Genomic DNA, 25,388 nt, shown 5'->3' on the forward strand with positions numbered 1-25,388 from the left:
GTCGAGCACCGTGATTTCTCCGAAACTTCTTGCCGGATCTTCGTTCCTACAACCACAAAACTCGATCCCAAGCCACAAGAAAGCTTCCTAACGTCCATAGCAACATCCTAATACGTCTAACAACACACAATAAGAAGATTAATGAGTTATCTAGCTTAGATAAGCCATGGTCATGCACTTACCTTTGCCACAGGAGAAACCAAACCTTAAACAATCAAGAACACGCTCCCAGGAAGCTCCTACAACGATCCTAGCTACAGATCTCTACAGGAACGCCCCAAATCTCCAAGAAAACACCAAGAACTTTCAAGAACTCTTTCTCCCTTCTCTTTTCTCTCAAAAACGGCCACCCACGTCTAATGAGACAAAAGACACGACCCTAAGGATTTTCCTTTTCTCTTTTGCCCCAAAACGCAGCGTTTGACTTAAGTCAAAACACAGAGAATTGAGCCAGCATCGACCGATGCTACCACTGCATCGATCGATGCACACCCTAAACCGGGATTCCGGTTCGCGGGTGTTACAATTTCACTTTCATCAAACCATTGCATAAAAAAGGTACTTATAAACACTATTAATACTAGTTTTATTCTACATTTTCAGAACAATTACCAATATTAATATATTGAACTTGAAAACTTATGTACTTGGGATTGTAATTCACGCATTGCAACGCTTTTGTAACGATTCGTCTCAAAGTTGTTGTGAAAAGAAAATACTTAGCAACGTTTTGTGACGAGCCGTCATAAAATAGTCACAACAGTCCATCGTCATTTTTTACCCTAAACCTCATTTGAATAGTGTTTTAACTTTTGTGACGTTTTAGCGACGACTTGACCTAAGATCGATACTAAGATGTTGCTCTTGAGAAGCTTATAACATATTTAACATCAAATTATCAGACTTAAGAATTATAGAATAAATAAATAGCTTTTGTATTGACTTACTATATATATATAGTAAAGTTAGTGACGATTTTGTGACGATATAACATTAGGGAAATATCTGAGTTGTGACAGATTAGCAACATACTCGTTGCATTGATTTAGCGACGATTATTGGGAATCGTTAACTTTGGGACTTTTTAGTGACAAAATATGTGTCTTTGTTTTGTGTTGAAATGATCCATTACTGATTCGTCGTAATCATATAGTGACAGATTAGCAACGTTTTCTTTGCATTGATTTAGCGATGATATTTAGAAGTCACAAACGTTGCGACAAATTAGTGACGATTTTGTCTTTGTGTCAAGCTAGTAGAAACGAATTTTGCCGTCACTAAGTCGTTGTTTTAGCTTGTTTGAATGTGGCCGTTACTAAAACCATGTTTTCAATAACAAGAAGACTAACAGAATACTCATATACCTTTAAATAAATATATAGATCTAGATTTCTGGTTTAGGACTTGGTCTGCAAAGAACTGGGAAAGGAGGTACCTCCAGTTTCATTATAGAATGTATAACCTTGGCTTGGTACTCAACAAGAGGCCCATCACCATACTCACAAGCCATGAACGTGATGTACAACTTCCATTTAGCTTGTCCACTTACAACATTTTACCAATTCCAAAGTCGTTCCCTGTGAAAGATATGTATAAAAACTCAAAGATGATTCAAAACCAAGAATCATATCTAAACGGTAAAAACCTTTCGACTTATACTAATTACCATGGTCTCGTTGAACTTCTTAACACAGACATTAGCAAGATCTGCAGTTAAATCCCTCTCACCGTTCTTCCTCTCGATATTGAGGTCGTAGATTCCGACCGCAGGATCAGGAAGAAAACCCTATATATTACAATACCGAAATATTATATATATTTTTTTTGATTTCTGGAAAATATAAGTAAACAACATCAAATTAAGGCATACACAAATCTATTGTTGCAAGTAATAAAGAAAAACGGATGAAATTAAAAATTACTTCACAAAAAGCAGATGGATTTTGCAGTGATTGAGAGACCAGTAAGCGAAGAAGAGTTTGACTAAAACAGATCGATATACCAATAGATTGATTATATATATACCTTACTCTCGAAAGCCTTAAGCCTGTTGTTGTAGCCTATTATAATAGATATAATAGGTCAGAATACTTAAGCCTTGATTGGAAGAGCATATGAAGAAGCTCTTTTAATTTTATCATCCAATCAACATCTATTAAGAGAGCATATAAGGGAGCATTTAGAAGCTGCAGATGCTCTCATATGCTCTCTTCCTATATGCTTTCTTCCTATATGCTCTCATTTGAAGTATTTACCAAGCATTTAACTCTACAATATTAATATATATTAAAATAATTTTAAATAATTAATTAATTTTGTAAAAAGAGAAAATTATGATTTCATAGAAAATAAAATTATTTTTTATAAGATAATATATATGAGAAACTACTTAATGTTATTATTTAAAATAATATAATAATTTATTTAATATATTAAAATATTAATGTGGATATAACATTTATAATATATATTATTGTTTTATTTAGTTTAATTTGTTCTATTATATATATTTTTAAAAGTTATTGAAATTAAAAATGTAAATATAGATATAAACTTTTATAAAAAAAATTATAATATATATTAATTATTTTTAATTAATGTTACACTATAAATATATATAATTAAAATTTATTAAATTACACATTTTTATATATAACAACTTATTAAATTTATTAAATGTAAAATATATTTTTAAAAAAATATATAGCAGTGAGTGATAACTAACTTTTTTAATGATACACATTTAAATTATATTTTTTTATTTAATATCATATATTAAATATAAATATAATATCTAATACTCCCCTGCTATACCAATCAATTAAATGTGTTATATTAATCATAGCATACAGCCTATGCACCTTAATGTTTATGCTGCATAATGCTAATGCTTTAGTATATGTTGTTCCAATCAAAGCCTTAGATTCCCACCCACACAACCTTACAAATAGCTTAAAACTCTCTCACTTGAATACCTCTGCTAGCTTGTCGTCAACACATCACAATGCAATTTAGTCAGAAACATTAATTAACAGTTATAACTTGGCAGAAACAATCCAAATCCCACTGACGAAATAGACACAATTAAAACGAAGAAGATTAACATAAGAATAATAATACCTTTTGAATATATATAGAGATCTAGAGTTGTAGTTTAGGACTTGGTCTGCAGAGAATTGGGAGAGGAGATACCTCCGGTGTCATTACAAAATGTAGCACCTTGGCTTGGTACTCAACTAGAGGCCCATCACGATACTCCCGAGCCATGAACGTGATGTACAGCTTCCATTTACCTAGTCCACTTACATTAACTCTCACAACATTCACCAATTCCAAAGTCTTGTTCTGTAAAAACATAAAATAATTTATAAACGATCCAAAACATGAAATATCAATCTTAATTCAACTGATACTAATTTACCATGGTCTCGTTGAACTTCTTAACACAGACATTAGCAAGATCTGCAATTAAATCCCTCTCACCGTTCTTCCTCTCGATATTGAGCTCGTAGATTCCGACCGAAGGATCAGGAAGAAAACCCTATATATTACAAAACCACAAAATTATATATATTTTTATTCTTTCTGAAAAATATAAGTAAACAACATCAAATTAAGGCATACACAAATCTATTGTTGCAAGTAAAAAAACGAAAACGAATGAAATTGAAAAATTACTTCACAAAAAGCAGATGGATTTTGCAGTGATTGAGACCAGTAAGAAGAGTTTGACTAATACATATCAATATACCAATAGATTGATTATATATATACCTTACTCTCGAAAGCCTTAAGCCGGTTGTTGTAGTATATGTCGTAAAGTTGCTGGTTGGGAGAAAAATTACGAATCCTTGGATTGATTTTGAATTCGCGACCATCAAAGCTATCGTAGCCCCACTCTGGTTCTTTTGAAACGTATCTATACTGAATCCACTCGCTGTCCGTGCCGAAATCCATATCGATGTCGCTGCTACCGCTGCTATCATCGTCTTCCTCCTCGTCGACCTTTTGCTTTTTAATATCTAATCTCTCTCTCTTTTTTCCTTCACTACAAAATCAGTGAATCTCTTTTTTCGTAAATAATAGTAATATTCTTCACTATAAAACTGATTTTTTTTACGGTTCAGAAAGAAATAGTTATGAACGATTCGTTTAATTACATGTAAAACCCCAATTTTTATTTAATAAAATATAAGCTAACACATATCCGTACTGACGATACACACACATGCAAAATTCAATTAAGCTTAACGGACACGCATTGAACACAAGTTGTTGTTTGTTTATTAGTTTTCAGTAGTAAACTTACGAAAACCTTAACACAACCTGAAAATAATTGAAGAAAAAAATGAGTCGAATGAGAAGGAAAAAAAAGAAAAATTTTGGGTTCATCCCTAATTATAATACCGGCCTCTCTCTCTCTCTCTCTACGTTTTTTTGTTCTTTTTCTTTCTATCTCTCCATGCAGGCTCTGGCTCTGCTCCGTACGTCGTATATTGTTTAATCAAACTAATCCTATTCCTACGCATGCTTAATTTGCCCTCAAAGAAATCTGACGTCACGTACATAACATTAATTTTGGTATACATATTATGTATATATAGGTAAATTCTTATGGGATCTCATTGTTTTAGGTTTTCTTTTTCTTTCTGTTGAATCACATCACAAAAAAATATTCCCTGTACAATATACATTACAATACATACAATAAGTCAATATACAATATATACCACTCCCTCTGGTTTTTATTCCTTGTCATTCTAGAGATATTTTTTTTCTTTTAGATTACTTGTCATTCTCATTTCCAAATGTAACTTATACAATAAAGTTCCAAATATAAACCCTATTAAACTAACACAATAAATAAAATAATAAATGATTTGTGAGGTTAAACTTGTTAATTTACACAGTTTCTTAATTTGCGTGAAATTCTCTAGAATGACAAGTAAATAAAACCGGAGGGAGTATAAAAGATTGCCAACTATTTCTATTTGAGTGATACGTCAGCAATGGAAAGAGTGTCACTTATTTGTTCTCATTAAAAGCAAATTACATAACTAAATTAAATGGAATATGAAACATCCTCCATGTCTTCTATTCTTTATTTTTTATATAGCAAACAGTTTCAATATTTCCTTAAAAAATTTAGAGAGGTTTATAACATGTTCCAAGAAAATAGATGCATCACCAAAAGACAAAATAGCCTCAGGAGTGAATCAAAAAGTCACTTCTTTCTCTTGGCGTACATCATGAATATATAGACATATGGTTTACGTGTTACAATTTTGTCAATGGTTTGAAAAGTCGCAGCAGTGATCAAGATATTGGTTAATATTGTAGAGAAATTCATGAAACTTTGTCCTTAAAGAATTAAATTTGTATATATGAAGAAGATTGAAGTTTTGTTCACTATCAAAAGGAAGATAGTTGAATAAAACTGTAGAACGCTGGTTTAGAAAAATACAGAGACAAAAAGGAAGATAGTTGAAGAAATTTGTGATGTTGGTATTCATATTCTAATATTTAGAAGTTGTCAAAAATAAAATTAAATGAACTTCTTAATAAAAAACAAATTCTAGAGTTATCTTCAAGAAATTGAAAAGCTAACATGAAAGGAAGATGTCTATTTTAATTATATCTATTAAAGAGTTAGCCAAACTGCAATTCTTGATAAAAGAAAATGTTAGTGTTTTATAGTATTTAATTGAGAAGTTTAAGTATGAATATATCTAAATACTTAAGCTTTTTATTTTTTGAATGATTGTAAAATTTATTCAACCAAAAAACTCTTTGTTACAAAATATGCATGCTTAGCTCAAACTTTTATTTGATATATGACATTTTAGACAAGAATTGTAGATTGTTTAAATCTCTCACAACAAAGTTGTTTAAGCATGTATCTAATAATTCAATTACAAAATGAGAAAAACTATGTGAAGCAAATTATATTTTTCAAGATTTATACAATAAAAAAACAAAAATAATCTCTATATATGTATATAGAAAAATTAGTAATAAAATTGTTTAAAATACGGTAAGCCATAAGCTCGCGCATAGCACTGAGTATTCATCTAGTAATATATAATTAAGTTAGCTTTATATAATGATTGCTCTCTATCAAAGAAATTTAATGTTTTGCAATAACTTTTATAGCTAATAATCATGTAGGTACGTAAGTAGACCCCACATATCAATCGTCTCCGTTAACCTGTGAGAATAAAGATAAAATCAATTTTGAATCTGTATGATCTCTATACATGTTTAAGGAAGCAAGGGATGTGTCAATTTTTGGGTCTCGGCTTTCATTCTCCCCAAGGGATGTGTGAAGATCATTGAGAGTATGTGTGCGAGGTTCTTGTAGTGTGGAGATATCTCTAAAAAGCCAAACGCTAAAGTCGCATGGCAAGATTCTTGTGGTGTGGAGATATCTCTAAAAAGCCAAACGCTAAAGTCGCATGGCAATCGCTATGTTTGCCTAAAGAAGAAGGTGGCTTAGGGTTTCGCTGCATAGCTCAGTGGAACAAAACTCTTTGCCTTAAGCTTATTTGGCGGCTTCTAACTGTTAGAGACTCTCTTTGGGCGAAATGGCTATGAAACAACAAGATCAAAGATGCAGTATTCTGGCAAATTGAGGCGGAGAAGTAGGGCAAACTTCTTGGACATGGCAAACAATTCTTCACCTGCGTCCTCGGGCTCTTCAGTTCCTTCGGTGCAATGTGGGTAATGGAAAGACAGCAAGCTTTTGGTATTGATTGGTGGTCTCTGTTTGGACCTTTGTTGGACTTTTTGGGGCCGACAGGTCTTTCCCAAACAGGTGTGCCATTAGTGGGGACTGTTTCTCAAGCGTGTTCACCCAATGGGTGGCTCTTGAGACCTGTGAGATCACCACAAGCGGAAATTCTGAAAATTCACCTTACATCAGTACCGCTGCCAACAGTAAGCTCAGAGCCAGATTCATTTACTTGGAAAATAGAAGATAAGGAGCTTCACATTTTCAGCACAATGAAAACTTGGGATGTCATTAGGCCAAGACAGCAAGTATGGTTCAAAGGAGCAATCCCAGGGCATGCATTCATGATGTGGCTGACGCATCTTGATAGGTTACCCACATGAACAAGACTAGCCAATTGGGGAATGCAAATCGAAACCTCTTGTTGTATATGTGGCAGGGTTCCAGAAAACAGAGAGCACTTGTTTCTCTATTGTGACCTTAGCGAGGACTTGTGGACAGAGGCAACAAGGAGGCTGGGTTATAGACCTTTTGTTTTTCACACATGGAATGCGTTTACCATCTGGTTAGATGTCAAGGATTCCACCTCCTCTTTAACTCTGCGGCGACTAGTTGCACAGGCAACCCTTTACATAATCTGGTCTGAGAGAAACACGCGACTTCACAACAACAAAGCAACAACTACGCATGTTCTCTTCAAGCTACTCGACAGGCTAATCCGAGATGCCATCCTTGCAAAGAAGCACTGCAAAAACTTTAGAGATCTACTCCAGGAATGGCTGAGATTTATGTAAGTTCCCTCTTTAGTTAAAAGGGTTTACTCAGGTACCCCTCTGTTTTTATTTTTTTTTGGGCAGGGGCTATCTTTTTGGTTTCACAAGCTATTGTAATATCTACAATTGAGTTTCAGCAATGAAAATTCACAGTTTTACAAAAAAAAAAATGTTTAAGGAAGCAAGTGTGAAACAAAACGAATAATGAATAAAATAGTTTAGAGGCTTACGTACCAAATAGAGAAGTGAGTAAATGAGGATCTTGGGGAATGCGAAGAGCAGACACTTGAGAATGCATGTGGTTGAGTGAAAATAAACTTTGTTAAGAAGTTATTTAATCTTCTGTCTCATCTCTTTGCCTATAAATAGAGTGGGAAGCCAAGAACCTTAATTTCGTGGACCAACCTCTTCAAGATTTGGCAACTTTGTCATTGCAGGGTTTTGACTATCTTTGGCATTTACGTAAGCTTTTAGCTTTTCATATAATGAAATTTCGGATTTGGGTAATGGTATGAATGCTAATGTTGGATAATGGTATGAATGCTAATGTTGAATTTACTAATGGTATGGTGTCTTCCCCTACTGGCCAGCGTTCTCGGCGTATCTTGACGACATCAAGACTGATGGGGAAGAATTTTATCTTTTCTCTTTATTTTTAATATCTAGAAATGCTAATGTAAGGGCGGATTCTTTGGTACGCCAAGCGCGTACATCTCCGCACCAAGTTTTGTTTGTAAACGATTTCCCTACCAATTGGCTCGTCTGAGCTGATCTCTTGTTGACAAAAAAAAANNACAAAAAAAAAAAAAAAAAAATCGAAGATGCAATATTATTATTCTTGGGCAGTTGAGCTTATGGTTTTTTTGCATGTAAGCTGTTTAATTCTCTCTAACGGTCAACACCTCTAGTATACATTAAATCGATTACTTTTTGCCGCTTCGGTTTTTGGTTTTGGGTTAAGAAAAAAAAAACAGATCCAAAGTAAAACTATTAACATCTATATTAACATTTTTTAAATACTTTTCGGTTGATGCTTTTTATGTTTTGCTTATTTAACTTGTTTTATTTACAACATTAATGTCTAATGATTTTTCTAAAATAACATTTCGTAGAAACTCAATTAATGGAACTATTTAAATCGACTTAATTTTGATACGTTTATTGTCATAAAAAGTTTGACAACATTTATACATTTTGATTTCTCCAAAAACAACTCTACGCATTAAATTTTTAATCCAATAAAAATCTCCAAACATATTTTAATAGATCTTTAGAGACTGTATGATCCCTTAAATTTAAATGACACAGCCAAATTTGAGTAACAAATGATTACAATCCCAATAATTATTATAACGTTAATAAAGTTCATAAACACGAGAACCCAAATTTAAAAACTCAATAATCGCAAATATTTAACTTTAGCAACAAGAAATACATTTAATTCAGTATATATCTCCTTTAGAAACTGAATATTGTTCTGCAATAATGTTATCAACTCAAATAGGAAAACATTAAAATCTCTCTTTTATTGCTACGGTTCGTAAACTTACTGCTCATCAAACATTTTTCCAGAGCCGGCCCAGACCGGAAGCTGGTGAAGCAGAAGCTTTAGGCATCATATTTTCTTTGTAATTTTAGGGGCATCAATTTTTAGTTTTTATGTCTGAATCGTCTTCTACCTCTCGATCTCAATTGTCTTTTTTTTCTTTCTCGGAGAATCGCCGAGTTCTTTAAAATAACGTGGGTGTATTGGGCTATTAATATTATCTCTTACTTTTATTTGTTTTACATTTGGATTTTAGTTATTTAAGTTAAAAATAGACATTTTAGTCAATAAAAGAGAATGAACTGTTGGATTTTATTTCACATGAACGTGTTACTCTTAGCTATTATAAGTCTTTTTTCTTCTCTTGGTTTCTAAAATTTAAACAAGTACTTTTTAAAATCCATCTTTTGAAGCTTTGAATCCAAATTTTTAACACATTACTTATAAACACATTTGACCCAAAAATATATCAAAAACATTACTATGCCATATTGCCATAGAGGTTTTGGACTTTTTAGTACTCTTTTTTTTCTTCAAACACTTTAAATTCTTATAATATTTTTAATATATTTCTTAATATACTTGTAAAATCTTATGTATATAGAAGAAAAAAAAAATCATTGCGCAACAATTTTTATCTATGCTTTGGGCATCATTTACCTACGGACCGGCCCTGCATTTTTTCATGTATAAATATCAACTTCACAAACGAAACACAACACCCACAACCAAAACCTAGAACCGCATAGCTAAACAAATTGAGAGAAATAGCTGCAACATTTGTTTTCTTGAGAGATGTTTGCCCTTACAAGACGGCGTGGAGGGTGCAAGTGGAAGTTATTCACTTGTGGCGTCAATACACAAACAGCACAGGAGAAACCCTGGAGTTGATCTTGGCTGATGAAACTGTAAGAAGCAATCAATAAACATAATTTCCATTATTCTCATTTATTATTCACATGAATCTTACTGTTCTCTACTTTAATCATTTCAGGGAATGAAAATCCATGCATCACACGGTATATTAACCATCTACCTATTGGTATGTTCACATACATATAACAAGCATAAAAGTAACAGAAATCTATTGATAACAACAAAATTAAAGTAATAGAATTCTATATTAAACTATTAAAATGTTAAAAAAATCTTTACAACATACACCATCAATTAAATTAAAATTTAGTTATAAATAAAATATAAGTTTGCGGTGTACCGCAGGTTAAAATCTAGTTCATTTCAATTTGATTCGTAATTCCACTCGATCGATCGGTCCAAGTTTAAAATATTATTTGATTAGAAATACAATTTTGGTTGGTATCATGTTAGTATACTAGGTTTGAACCCCCGGTATACCGCGGGACAAAAATTTCTAGATTATATTTTTTGTTTTTCATCTTCTTTAATTAAGAGTTTGTTTATTAATTTTGATACTATGTGATTTGAATAATATGTTACTTTTTAATACTATTATTAGTGGATATTGTTTAAAATTAAATATGTTAGTTACTTATATTTACTCATTATTTTAGTTACATATTAATAAATTGATTGGAACCTTTAGTACACCGCATGATAAATTTTAATTTATTGCGATAATAATTTTTAGTTTATTCAGTTTTTAAATTTACAATATAATTTTGTAATTAGGTTAGTTCATATTATTATTCATATAGTTTAAAATTATATACATGTTTTTTTACTATATGTCTCGTTACTCGACCCTTTTACCCAAATTATTACCTGACTCGTAAGTACAATTTTATTAATATAATAGAATTGATCAGTATTTTGTTTTTATGTAGTGTATTCAATTTACAAACATATATCTAATTTATATTATTTATACATAATGTAATAAAAGAAATAATAGATAGAATTTTTATCAGTATTTATAGTTTCACTTTGTAAAAACATAATATACTGTAAAAAAGCATTTCAGTAAAAAGTGTGTTACATGAATATGTGAAATCTTTGAATTTGTGAATAAGGATGTAAGTAACATAATGTAGTGTGTATTATTAATATAACTTCATACAGTTTTAAATTTGGTTGTAAATGTGTATTTTCCTAATTTGGAATAGTTCTATATTTTGTTTTGGTAGAAAAAGTTGTGTAGCATTTATAGATTAACTTTTTTTTTTAAAAAAACTCTACTTTTAAAATGAAGTAAAGTATAATTATGTATTTTTTAATTATTATTTTTATGGAGTTCCATGTCAAATGTATGACTAATGACTATGTGTTGTACATGATCGACTCTGCCTCCACAAGGTTAATCTTTCGGTTATTGGGCTTGCTCTTGTATGGGTTTTGTCCTTTATTTTCATTTTGTTATTTATGTTTCTATCTTAATAAAAACAAAACAGAAAAAATAATTTAACTAAAAACCCTGTTAAAAAAGACTGTAAATGACTATCGAAGAAACAATTTCTTGTCGGCAACACACAGCCGTCTCTTGTTTGAATCTATTTTTTTTATTTGCGAAATAATTAACAATAAAACGAAGAAGCGCACTTAACTCATCTCCATGGACCCGTGAAACAAAGCCGCTTCGATTCGATTTGATGTATGAATAAATTGTTCCGGTGTCAGCATCTACGTTAGGGTCTTCTGCCATTGAATTGAACACTACAAACTTCGATTCAATTCTTAAAGACACCTGCAAAGGTAATTTAGTTTATAAAATTTATGTTTCTGCGATAGAATTTTGGATAGTCTGGTCAAATTTTGGTGATCTTTCTTTGATTGGTCTTGGATGATAAGTTAAGAAAATTGGCAAAGTACTAACTCTGCAAAAAAAATGCAGTCACATTAGTAAAAACAACCCTTCTGGAAATAAAAGAAAAACCAAATTATTCATTAAAAGATCGTGATCAAGCACGAATACGCCAATATAACCAACATGAAACAAAGAAAAAAAAAATATTATAAAGTTCAGAAAGCAACAATTAAAACTAAATAAAAAAAAGCTTTGTATTTCTTCTCACTCATGCATCTACTAATTCTTCATCTTGCAATAATCTAGCGTTTTTTTTGTTAAAAATAATCTAGCTTTTCCTCTATCAACCTTATCACTCTTCACGCTTTCAGTCTTCAGTTTAATCGCTTCATTCATCATTTGAGCATTGCTTATCTATCAAAACTGAAAACGCAAAATAGATGTTTAGTTTAAAGCGAGTAAATCTAACCAAACAAACAAACAACAATCTTACCAGCATCATTCTCCATTGTCCTAGAAAATAACATTTTTCAAAACGTTTTAGATGCTCTTTTTCACGAAAGCATGGAGTTTTGTACTCTGTAAAAGAAATTTTACGTGAGTATTTCTACATGATATAAAAGTTTAAAAAGGTGAGATAATATTATAAGAATATGTATATTACCTTCACATCACTGAGCACCATGTCGAATGTTCCACCAAATCTTGTTGTGTATGTATTTCAGGTATGGAGGACCTTCATTTTCACACACCACAACGTCTTGTATGGGTTCACGTCATTGAGGAATGCCAGAGACTGAGTCGCCATTGTTAATTACTATGAAAAAAAGAATTAAAAAAGTTTTTACTATGAGGTAAGTTGATGGCTTGATGAGTTAGGACATCTAATGATATTCTATATTTATAGAGAACTTAGATAATTAGGTTATTACTTAGATCGTTGATTGAATAACTTGGAGAGGAAGCACAATATCTTAGATACAATCAACCGTTTAAGGATCTTTTTAAATTAAAAGTCGAATGAAGATAGCATAGTTTTAAGCAAGATTAGAAGATATATGAAGATTGATTGATCGTTAAGATCTTTTATGATTGAATGATTGTTTATGATTGAATATTTCATGCAATTCTCTTTAGGAAATAGCCGTAAAGTCGAAAATGTAGTTAATACAGTGGAATAAAAGAGAGAATATGCTTTGACCAAAAAAAAAAAGAGAATATGCATGCTTTTGATTGAATGGTTAAGATTGCATCTATCATTTAAAGCTTTAATAACCCGATTAGTAAATTGGTTAGTATTTGATCCAATTAAAAGACCCATGGTTATACACGCGGATCCTATGTTAATTTTACAATCGATTAATTATTCGCACATTTGGCCTTTTTGATTTCAATTAAATGTTTCCTTTTGTCATAATTCGATGGCAATTGCTGTAATTAGTGAAGACATTTTGGACATTTTTTCAAATGTACTCTTAGATTGAAACGTGGGGTTATTGAGATGATTCGGTTGAAAAAATATCTATAGCATTTGGGTTATAATGAAAGACCCGTCACTAGCTAATACTATACGGATTCAGGCTATAATTAATGAGTTTTTTTGGTTCGGTTATATAGTTGCACAAAAATCAAGTATGGTCCGGTCCTGTATATATAGAATTTGTATGTTAAGGTTATTGAAATTTGGTTTGGTTTCAGATTTGATGTATTTGCAGTCCACTTCATTCTTTTAGTTTGATTCGATTTATCAAAGTATAAATTTATGTACCATTTGAATTAATATTACAAAATTTATTTTATTTCGACTTGATCAATGTTGGTTTCATTTGTTTCGGTTAATGTTTTGCCCATCTCTTTTTTTAGTTGCAACAAAATTAAGTTCAATTTTTTTTTAAGAATATACAATGATTAGTTATTTATTTTTTTTTTTATTTTTTTGCTCAAAAAAAAACATAAGTTATATTTTTTTTTTTGAAAACGTGTTAAGAAACAATTTTAGTGAATAATCTGTACATTTTTCAGATGTTAAAAAAAAAAAAAACTGTACATTTTCATTTTTGACATATATAATATTATTTGGAGAAAAACATCATTTAAATTTCCAATTCTTCTATAAAAAACACCCTCTTCCCTCAAAAAGCGTTCTTCCCCATTAACATTTCTGTAAGAAAACTCCAAAAAATTTTCTGCTCGAAACCACCAGGTTTTTCATTCTTCAGCCATTTCTTTGACTTTTTTTTAGGGTTTCTATGATTTTCTGATTTTTAAGGGCAGAGTTTTCTGTATTAGGCATTAAAGCTGACCACGGTGATGGAGGTATTGGAGCTGGAGGAAGTGATAAAGGCAAAAATATTCCAAATGCTATAAAGCAAGAGCAAAAACGTCGTTCTCAAAATCCATATTAACCAAATCATGCGATAGAAGAAGGCTTTGATGAACCTCAAAGGGTATATAACACTTGTATTCTTACTTTCTTAGTTAGTGGGGGTTATTGGTTTAAGATTTGAAAAGAGTTTTAAAGATTTTAAATGTTATGTAGAATCTGTTGTTATTAGATCAAGATTTTGTTAAACTCTGTTAAAGTTTAGTGTTATTAGTTCGTGATTTGTAAAAAGTCATTTAAAATCTTAACAAATCTGGGTTATTGGATTCAGACTTTTATAAAGTCATTAAAAGTTTTGTGTTATTCAATTAAAACAAAAGAATCTAGGATTGTTAATGAGTTCAATTATTATGTTATTGGTTCATGATTTTATACACTTTCTTTACAAAATAAAGTCATGGAAAGTATCATAAAAATACAAAGATTGTTTGGAGGACTTTACAAGATTTTAGAAAACTAATCAACAAAACTCTCTAGCAATCTTTAACAATCTTTCACTTATTCATTTTTAATGATTTTGTTGAACTCTTCAAAAATCTTCATAAATCTCAAACCAATACCACCCCCTTAGTTTCTTAAGATCACTATCTCTTTCTTTTCCTTTTTTTTTCCATGGCCATACAGTTTTTAAGTGGGGGTTATTGATTTAAGATTTGAATATAGTTTTAAAGATTTTAAATGTTATGTAGAATCTGTTGTTATTTGATCAAGATTTTGTTAAACTCTGTTAAAGTTTAGTGTTATTTGTTTGTGATTTGTAAAAAGTCATTTAAAATCTTAACAAATCTGGGTTATTGGATTCAGAGTTTTATAAAGTCATTAAAAGTTTTGTGTTATTCAATTAAAACAAAAAAATCTATGATTCTTAATGAGTTCAATTATTATGTTATTGGTTCATGATTTTAGACACTTTCTTTACAAAATAAAGTCACGGAAAATATCATAAAAATACAGGGATTGTTTGGAATACTTTACAAGATTTTAGAAAACTAATCAACAAAACTCTCTAGCAATCTTTAACAATCTTTCACTTATTCATTTTCAATGATTTTGTTGAACTCTTCAAAAATCTTCATAAATCTCAAACCAAGTATAAGTTCTGGGTTTCGTATAGGTTTTTTGTTTTTTGAAGACGAAGAGGGGGGGTATTGGTTTGAGATTTAAAAAGAATTTAAATGATTTTAAATAAAATCATAGAAAGTATAAAATGAACTATTCTAAAAGATTGTTTAGAAAATGTTTTAAAATCTTGCTGATTTGTTTTCCTAATCTTGTAAAATCTCTCATCAAATCTTTCAAACTTTCTCAAAAAAATTTTGCACAACATTCTTGTTTACTTAACATTTTTGTCAAAAAAAAATTGTTTCATTACGAGAAGTTTTTTCATTATTATATATGTAGGTTTTTTCACAGATTAAGATCATACCAATTTGTGAATATATTACCAATTAGTGAATTTGCAATTTGAGAAAACTCATCAACTATAATGTATCCACTTCCTTGGAGTAGGTAAATAATTATTGTATGTAATCTCAGCATAATTAAATAATTACAAAATAATGCACTCCTGGTTTGATGAGGTTAACGAGATGATGATGGTGATGGTGGAGGAATCATACGTGACGGTTCATGGTGATGCTGGAGGAATCATTACTCGATTTGCCCTCTCTTGATCTGTTAATTTTTCTGGTTCTGTTTTGCTCTCTTGTTCTTCATTTTCTACAAAAGAACAACAAAAAGTCATGGACTATGATTCACATCTTTCTTTCTGATGAAAGAGTTTACATGACTTTTTTTATGAAGAAAATAATATAGAATCATAAACCAACAACATAATAGTTGAATTCATTAACAATCCAAGATTCTTTTGTTTTACTTGAATAACATAAAATTTTTAATGACTTGATAAAACTCTTAATCCAATAACACTAGATTTATGAAGACTTTAGATAACTTTTTACAAATCCACAACTAATAACACCAAATTTTAAGAGAGTTTTAAAAAGTCTTGATTGAATAACAATATATTTACATAACTTTTAAAATCATTAAAATTCTATCCGAAGAGAAAGAGTTTAAGGAGTTTTTATAGCTTTGTTGTGTTTAGATATTTAGAGTGGTTTTAACATCATTTATTACATATCCCATTTCAGATTCATTTCCCTATATTTTTTATACTTACACTAATCTCAGACGGTCCTAAACTTAAAAAGTTTTGATGAACCTCAAAGAGCCTGAGGGTTTGTGTCCAAGTTCCCAAATTTTTTTGTTGTTGTTTTTATTTTCTTTATTTTAATGGCTGTGTAGTGTTGTTAGTCTCACGTTAAACAAATCCAACACATTATACAAGAGCTCATAAATACAACAAATCAACATTTTTTACAAGAACTTGGGGATGGGAGTCGTCTTGTCTTCGATTTCACCTCAACACACTTACATTTGCTTGGAATAATTGAAGAGCTTTCAGACGGTATATATTCGTAGTAGATGACTATATACACTACAGTTTTCGTGTTGTATAGTTACGAAGAATATTGTAGCTATGCATTAATATTTGTAACAAAATCCGAGTTGCTACAAATTTGTTTCGAAATTTTTTTTGCGCCTATAGGTTGGTTGCAAAATGTCGGTTATGAGAAATTGTAGCAATTTAGCTACAAATTTGCTACAAATGTTCTTGTGTCCATTTGCTTCAAATTTGTCTCAGAAATAGTGTAACAAATTGTTACAACTTTCCCACAAACCAAGTTGTCGTTAATAGCTACGAATACTACAAGTTTGTTGTGACAAATTTGCTACAATTTGTCATTAATAAAACTGTGTTAATTTGCATTAATTTTGTTTCAATATTATTGTAACAATTTGTTATTAATACCCACAAACTATCAGTTGCTAATATGCTACGCAGAGCTACGTTTATCTTGTAATGTACGGGCTACAAGCTAGGGACGTTTGGTATAGTATAAGAATCTAGCTAGTTCATTCCAAAGTATAAAAGAAATGGATAGGGAATTAAACGTTTGAAACAATGAGGATTGAGTAAGAATTGAAACTGTTACCTTCAAGTACAATTCATCTTCATCAAGCTGTGTGATCTCTGAGCCATCGTTGGGACTGCAGACGGAAGCTTGAGAGATGGCTTCCATTTGTTTTTGAAGTTCTTCGTCAATTGACTGTGCCCGTCCATCCACATAAGTCCTATCACGTCTTCGATGAGTCTCCCTCAATACACGCAACAGGGAAGGCTTAATGCCTTCTCTTTGTCTCTACAAAACAAACAAAACATAATAGTGTTGAAACAAGGATAACTTGAAAGACTTATACTGATGGTAAAGTGAATCACATGAGAAACAGAGTAAACTTACGATTAGGTCTCTGACTTGGCTAAAAGATCTAGCACCTGCTGTATGAGCATGTGGCCCATATCCATCCCTAGCTGACATTCTATTGTTTGAAGCTATCTTGCTTCTCTTCTTAGCCTCATATGAGTCCCAATACTCCAACATAATCTCCCAGATTCCTCCACTTATCCATTCTGCCTTGTTACCAGAAATCTTTGCTTTAGAGATCATGTCTCTAAAACGAGCAGCCACAACATGATACCAAAGTTGGTAAACCTCTGCACCATTTGTTACACTTATACTGTTGCTTCTCTGTAGCTATTTACTACAAAAATAATTAGTAACTAGTTACTACAAATTAAGTTACTAATCACAATAGTGGGTATATTTGTTACAACAATATCCTTACTTAAGTATAACTAATTACCTCAAAATAAATTAGTAAAATATGTTTAGAATTGTCACAAAAGTATAGTTGCTTATCAATGGCTATTTCTCACAAACTATTTTTTGTATCTAATGGTATCACTAACTATTACAAATTACTACAATTTTGCTACTAAATTTTTAATTTAATTTTTTGTAACTAATTAGTAACTAATCGTTGCAAAAATTAGCTACAAAAAAATAATGTGACAAATTCTGAAGCTATATCTTCCAATCTTTGTAGTGATAGTTTATGTATCAACAATTTCTATATAGCGTAATAATTAATGCAAGTCCGTGTTTAATATATACTAGGATATATCCCGTGCTTTAAGCACGGGTCAACATTTTTTAAAAAAATTATAATGTAATAATAAAAATTATTGTTTTATTTTTTTAAAAATTATTTTGTTTGAGATAATATTTATTTTTAATTGTTATGTAAATCTATTAGTCTATTTGAATACTAATTATTTTAGAATATTATAGTATTTTATTTTTGACGTATTATTACAGTTTTATATTGTTTATTTGTTGTATTTGCATAATATTTTGTGAAATATAAAATAGTAATTTTAATAATATAATTGTGAGTAAATAAAAATTATTAATTTATCATCAATATAAATTTAGTTTTACCAACCTGCACCTGCCAATATGGAAATTAAAACACACATTTTCATACATTGAGTAATATATCTTCATTTTACAAAATTTAAATCACAGCATATGCAGAAAAAATATGCATTTTATTAATTATAAGTATTATATGAAAGTTCTAAACAATTTGTAAATAAAATAAAATAAAAATGATAGGAGAATCATAATTTGAAATCTTAACAAAATCTTCGAATTTAGTTATTAAAAATAATTGTATTGTATACTTGGATATAAAATCTTAGTTTTTAAATTTTCTGATTGGTTTATATATTTTTTTAAAAAAATAATTAGTATTTTCATCCATAATTTATTAGAGATAGAAAATATTTTTTTAAGATTTTTTTAGATTTTTTAATATTTGATATGTGAGTGTTTTTATTTTTAATTTAATTATATTTATTTAAATTAGTTAATTAAACTTAATTAATTTTTTCTAATGGTAATTGAATGTAATTTTTTACACATTTTAAGGTTAGTTTCATATTTGTACTTCTCAATTAATATAGTAGGATAGATACTCTTAGAAATTGTCGTCCGATTATGTTTTCAATTTTGTATGATTGAAAGAGTTGCAAGTTTTATAACTGAGTAGTGTTTGGCTGTTTCTTGGTATATAAATAAATCAATCAAATTAAAAAGCATATTTCTTCCGAGTATTTTACGTATTTGCATATTTTCGATTAATATAAAAATAAAACATATATATATATATATATATATATATATATATGTGTGTGTGTTAACGTTAAACAAAAACCCAATCTGGCTTTTAAGCCAACTTTTTATTATACTAGAACTCTAGCTACACAGTTGATATAATACTAGTTAATAATAATGCTATACTTGTATGCAGATGATTGTTGGGCGAGAGTTCTCCGTAAGATCTTGGAATTCGGGTACAACATGAATATTCAAAATGTTGCTGAACATAAGACTTTGTCAATGAAAGATCTCATTAGCGTAGTCAAATCAGTAAGGGAAAAAGCTCAGATTCAAGGAGGGGGAGGTAGAAAAAAGAGTTTGACAATTGCTTCACTCAAAAAACCAATAAAGTTCATTCGTGAAATAGGACTTGAAAAGGATTTCGGAAGAACTAACATGGTAAATGCTTATGATATCCACTTCTTTTTTCTTTGCATCTGATCCAATCCTAATTATTTATTTTTCTTTAGAATCTGAATAATTATATTATTGATTTTTGTAATATAATTTCAGACAAACATGTTTAGAGTGAAAGGAGATTTTATTACAAAGCCAAATGCAGTTCCTTCAGAATTTTTTGGAAATTATATAAATCGTTGGAATTATTTTTAAGAGAATTTTTTAGAATATTCTTAAGTGTGTTTATATAACTCACGGATTGACCAATTAATTTATAAATATTTTTTGTAATCAGCTTATATTTAACTTATTTTGTAACCAATTTATAAAAATTATATAGTATACAAATTTTTTTTTGTGTACTTCCCTTTTATTATAAAAGGATATATAATTTAAATATTAAAACTTAGCATTGTTTGTATAACAATGTTCTAGGGAATCTACACTTTGAAAATACCGCAGGGAGCCACCTTGGATTATATAAGACATGTGCTAATCATTGTTTCTTATGGGTTCACACTAGATGGCAAACTTTTGTTCTTGGTCCAAAACACTTGGGGGAAGGATTGGGGAGTTGGCGGATATGGAAGGATCTTCATCGCTGAGACATGCCCAATAGTGTATCTTGATCGTTTAATTAAGTAATTTGGCTTTTTAAGAAATATTTTTTGTCGTTAAACCTAAACACATATAATCACGAGCAGAGTATTCCCCCTGTTCGTGTAATGTAGTAACGCTATTCTTCGATAAGATTTATTAAGTAGAAGTAATAAGTTATGTGTTATGTAGTTTTCACTATTGTCACATTTACATTATGACAGTCTTGTTATAATTAATCATTTCTCAATAAGAAATTTCATGTAATCATTTTACCTAACACATATATAATGATATATCAGTTTTACTTTTAAGTTGATCAGTTTTACTTCTTATAAATATCAATAAAATATTAAATATGTTATCAAATCATTCACTAACTTAAGAAAATTATATTAATTTTTTGTTTTGATTATCTTAGTTTTCTTATATTATGCTAATCACTAATTTTAACGCATTAAACTTTGTACACTATAATCATTTTTATTATAAATTTCTTTTTGCTATATGATTATAATAAATAATAATTGCAATTAAATTGCAAATATTTTCCTTATTAATTGCACATTTTCTTATTGAAATTTGTAACTTAATAGATAATTTTTCTATTATAGTTAGTGATATAATAGATTACTTTTGGTTTTATATATTTTCAAAAATATGAACTGTAATCTTTTTATTTTTAGAATTTTTTTATTTTTTCCTACAATTATTAAATAATTTTTTTTTTCACATATGTCAAAATATTATCGATATACTTAACACATGTCGCGATTATATAAATTACTAATTTTGAAAACTTAAACTTTTTTTTTCTTGTCAACCATTGGGCCACAACTGGCCGGCCCGTTAGCCAAATTCCTACATTCGTAGGAGCCGGGACTCGATCCCGAGTGTGATGGTGCCTTCTACAAATGGACTTACCTCCTGCCACTGCACTAAAATCACTTCCCTAAAACTTTATATAATAAGATCTTAATTGTGAAGGATATATTAGGTTATGTTTCTCTTTGTCTTGTAGTCATGGATTTAACTTAAGCAGTCTTCAAAGATTAACTACATCCCCAATCTGAGCATTTATGATATATGCATTGACAGCTTGTTAAGATTTGGAATTCCGAGTGAAGGTTAACACTTGTAAGCTAGAGGTCAAAGGCGACAAGGCAAACACCAATTTTGCGTTAGCATCTAACTCGTGTGGCGGAAGTCACTTTTGATATTCGATGAGTTTTTTTTTTGAGAAAGCCGTATATCCTAATTATCGTCTCTCTTGTAGATATCACCGACGTAGGGCAATTGTTTAAATCTTAGAGAGATCAGAGAGGCAATGGTTTATAGTAATACTTGAGATCGAAAGCTGTGCATCATTAATGCATATATATAAACTTCATAATCTATTACACACACAAACCATAAATATAGCACAAGATAATTATGAACCAATGTTATAATAGATATAATAGGTCAGAATACTTAAGCCTTGATTGGAAGAGCATATGAAGAAGCTCTTTTAATTTTATCATCCAATCAACATCTATTAAGAGAGCATATAAGGGAGCATTTAGAAGCTGCAGATGCTCTCATATGCTCTCTTCCTATATGCTTTCTTCCTATATGCTCTCATTTGAAGTATTTACCAAGCATTTAACTCTACAATATTAATATATATTAAAATAATTTTAAATAATTAATTAATTTTGTAAAAAGAGAAAATTATGATTTCATAGAAAATAAAATTATTTTTTATAAGATAATATATATGAGAAACTACTTAATGTTATTATTTAAAATAATATAATAATTTATTTAATATATTAAAATATTAATGTGGATATAACATTTATAATATATATTATTGTTTTATTTAGTTTAATTTGTTCTATTATATATATTTTTAAAAGTTATTGAAATTAAAAATGTAAATATAGATATAAACTTTTATAAAAAAAATTATAATATATATTAATTATTTTTAATTAATGTTACACTATAAATATATATAATTAAAATTTATTAAATTACACATTTTTATATATAACAACTTATTAAATTTATTAAATGTAAAATATATTTTTAAAAAAATATATAGCAGTGAGTGATAACTAACTTTTTTAATGATACACATTTAAATTATATTTTTTTATTTAATATCATATATTAAATATAAATATAATATCTAATACTCCCCTGCTATACCAATCAATTAAATGTGTTATATTAATCATAGCATACAGCCTATGCACCTTAATGTTTATGCTGCATAATGCTAATGCTTTAGTATATGTTGTTCCAATCAAAGCCTTAGATTCCCACCCACACAACCTTACAAATAGCTTAAAACTCTCTCACTTGAATACCTCTGCTAGCTTGTCGTCAACACATCACAATGCAATTTAGTCAGAAACATTAATTAACAGTTATAACTTGGCAGAAACAATCCAAATCCCACTGACGAAATAGACACAATTAAAACGAAGAAGATTAACATAAGAATAATAATACCTTTTGAATATATATAGAGATCTAGAGTTGTAGTTTAGGACTTGGTCTGCAGAGAATTGGGAGAGGAGATACCTCCGGTGTCATTACAAAATGTAGCACCTTGGCTTGGTACTCAACTAGAGGCCCATCACGATACTCCCGAGCCATGAACGTGATGTACAGCTTCCATTTACCTAGTCCACTTACATTAACTCTCACAACATTCACCAATTCCAAAGTCTTGTTCTGTAAAAACATAAAATAATTTATAAACGATCCAAAACATGAAATATCAATCTTAATTCAACTGATACTAATTTACCATGGTCTCGTTGAACTTCTTAACACAGACATTAGCAAGACATGCAATTAAATCCCTGTCACTGTTCTTCCTCTCGATATTGAGCTCGTAGATTCCGACCGAGGGATCAGGAAGAAAACCCTATATTACAAAACCACAAAATTATATATGGAAAATATAAGTAAACAACATCAAATTAAGGCATAGACAAACCTATTGTTGCAAGTTAAAAAAAAAATGTATGATATTGAAAAATGATTTAACAAAAACAGATGGGTTTGCAGAGATTGAGACCAGTAAGCGAAGAAGAGTTTTGACTTAAACAGATCGATATAGTAATATACCAAATGATTAAACAAGGAAACTAATATACCTTACTCTCGAAAGCCTTAAGCCTGTTGTTGTAGTATATGTCATAAAATTGCTGGGTGGGATACAACTTACGAATCCTTGGATTGATTTTGAACTCGCGACCATCAAAGCTATCGTAGTCCCACACTGGTTCTTTTTCCGACACGTAACTATACTGAGCCCACTCCTCGTCGGTGCCGAAATCAAAATCGCTATCGCTGCTGCTATCGTCGTCTTCCTCATCTTCGACCTTTTGCTTTTTGATGTGCGAAGAACAAGAGTCAGCCTCCTCCTCAAACGCCCATGAATCCTTCCTAAAACTTTGTTTCGTCATCGATCGATCGCTTAGTACGGTAGCAGCCATTGTGGGTGGAAACGCAGAAACCCTAGATGACCAATTCAGGTTTTGGGGATTTCCAGATTCATCCAAACTGTGTAAAATAATAAATATAGTCAATCTAGTGTTTTGGTAGCAGTTGTTGCTCAAAAGTACTTTTTTTTTTAAAGTTTTTACATTTGATGCATTGACTTTAATATTACTCCCTCTGTATTAGAATAGATGATGTTTTAGAAATTTATCTTTTTATCACAAAGATTGATTTTCTGTATTTTTTAATAATTAATGCTATTAGATTGTAGATTTCAAGATTCATTGATTGAGAATTTAAAATTTTAATGAATTACTATTGGTTAATAGTTATGAGAAATATGTATCTTATTATATAAAGTTGGGTTTTGAGAGTTAGTCATTAACAGGATTTTGACATGTGTCAAATTATCAATCTCAGATTTTGACATGTGTAAAAATAAATATTTAATAGGAGGACTTTGATAAACTATTAATAATGTAAAAAGATAATTATCAAAAATTACAGAATTTATAAGAAAAAATTACAAAGTTTTTTAAAAAATAATTAGGAGATTATATATATATATTTTATAAAATTCGAATATTATTTACTTATTTTTAATTTTAAGTTATTAATTCTACAAAAAATATAGAAAAAGGGATTAAGGAAAATTTAAAGTTCATTATTAATTCTAAATTTTGTAAATATTCACTTCTATATAAACATAGATCATCCCATATTTAAATAATTTATTTAAAAAAACTACTTTCAACTTTGTTTAATTGAGAATTTTTTTTTTAATGGGAAGGTAAAGTTTTCTTATTTTTAATGGGAAGGTAAAGTTTTCAACAATACACAACATCAACAATTCAGCCAGAAAGATTAAATGTTATCCCCACGAGATCTCATGAAATTAACAAAATAAACAACAAGAAGACTAACAGAATACTCATGTACCTTTTAATATATATATATAGATCTAGAGTTGTGGTTTAGGACTTGGTCTGCAGAGAATTGGGAAAGGAGGTACCTCTGGTTCCTTTATAAAATGTAGCACCTTGGCTTGGTACTCAACAAGAGGCCCACCACGATACTCCCGAGCCATGAACGTGATGTACAGCTTCCATCTAGCTTGTCCACTTCAATTTACTCTCACAACATTCACCAATTCTAAAGTCTTGTTCTGTAAAAACATAAAATAATATATAAACCCAAACGATCCAGAACATGGAAAATTCATATCCATCTTAATTCAACTTATACTAAGATGGTTGTTGTAGTATATGTCGTAAAGTTCCTGGTTAGGAGACAACTTACGAATCCTTGGATTGATTTTGAATTCGCGACCATCAAAGCTATCGTAGCCCCACTCTGGTTCTTTTGAAACGTATCTATACTGAATCCACTCGCTGTCCGTGCCGAAATCCATATCGATGTCGCTGCTACCGCTGCTATCATCGTCTTCCTCCTCGTCGACCTTTTGGTTTTTGATACGCGAAGAAGAGTCAGCATCCTCCTCCAACGCCAATAGTTCCTTCGTCGAACCTCGTTTTGCCATCGATTCATCGCTTAGTATTGTAGCCATTGTAGAGAAACGAAGAAACCCTAGAACAAACCGAGCTGTAG

At 30.1% G+C, this 25,388-nt stretch overlaps 1 protein-coding gene across 1 annotated transcript; it reads right to left on the reverse strand.

Moving 5' to 3' along the window:
- LOC104772074 lies at positions 1,385-25,385 on the reverse strand. Its single transcript, XM_019241822.1, has 5 exons — positions 25,048-25,385; positions 23,435-23,473; positions 3,422-3,541; positions 3,294-3,345; positions 1,385-1,536 (listed from the first exon to the last, which is right to left on the reverse strand). Exons 1-5 carry the CDS (start codon positions 25,345-25,347, stop codon positions 1,385-1,387), a joined length of 663 nt encoding a protein of 220 aa, XP_019097367.1. The 5' UTR covers positions 25,348-25,385.

Source organism: Camelina sativa, chromosome 20, assembly GCF_000633955.1.
Source record: "Camelina sativa cultivar DH55 chromosome 20, Cs, whole genome shotgun sequence".
NCBI lineage: Eukaryota > Viridiplantae > Streptophyta > Magnoliopsida > Brassicales > Brassicaceae > Camelina > Camelina sativa.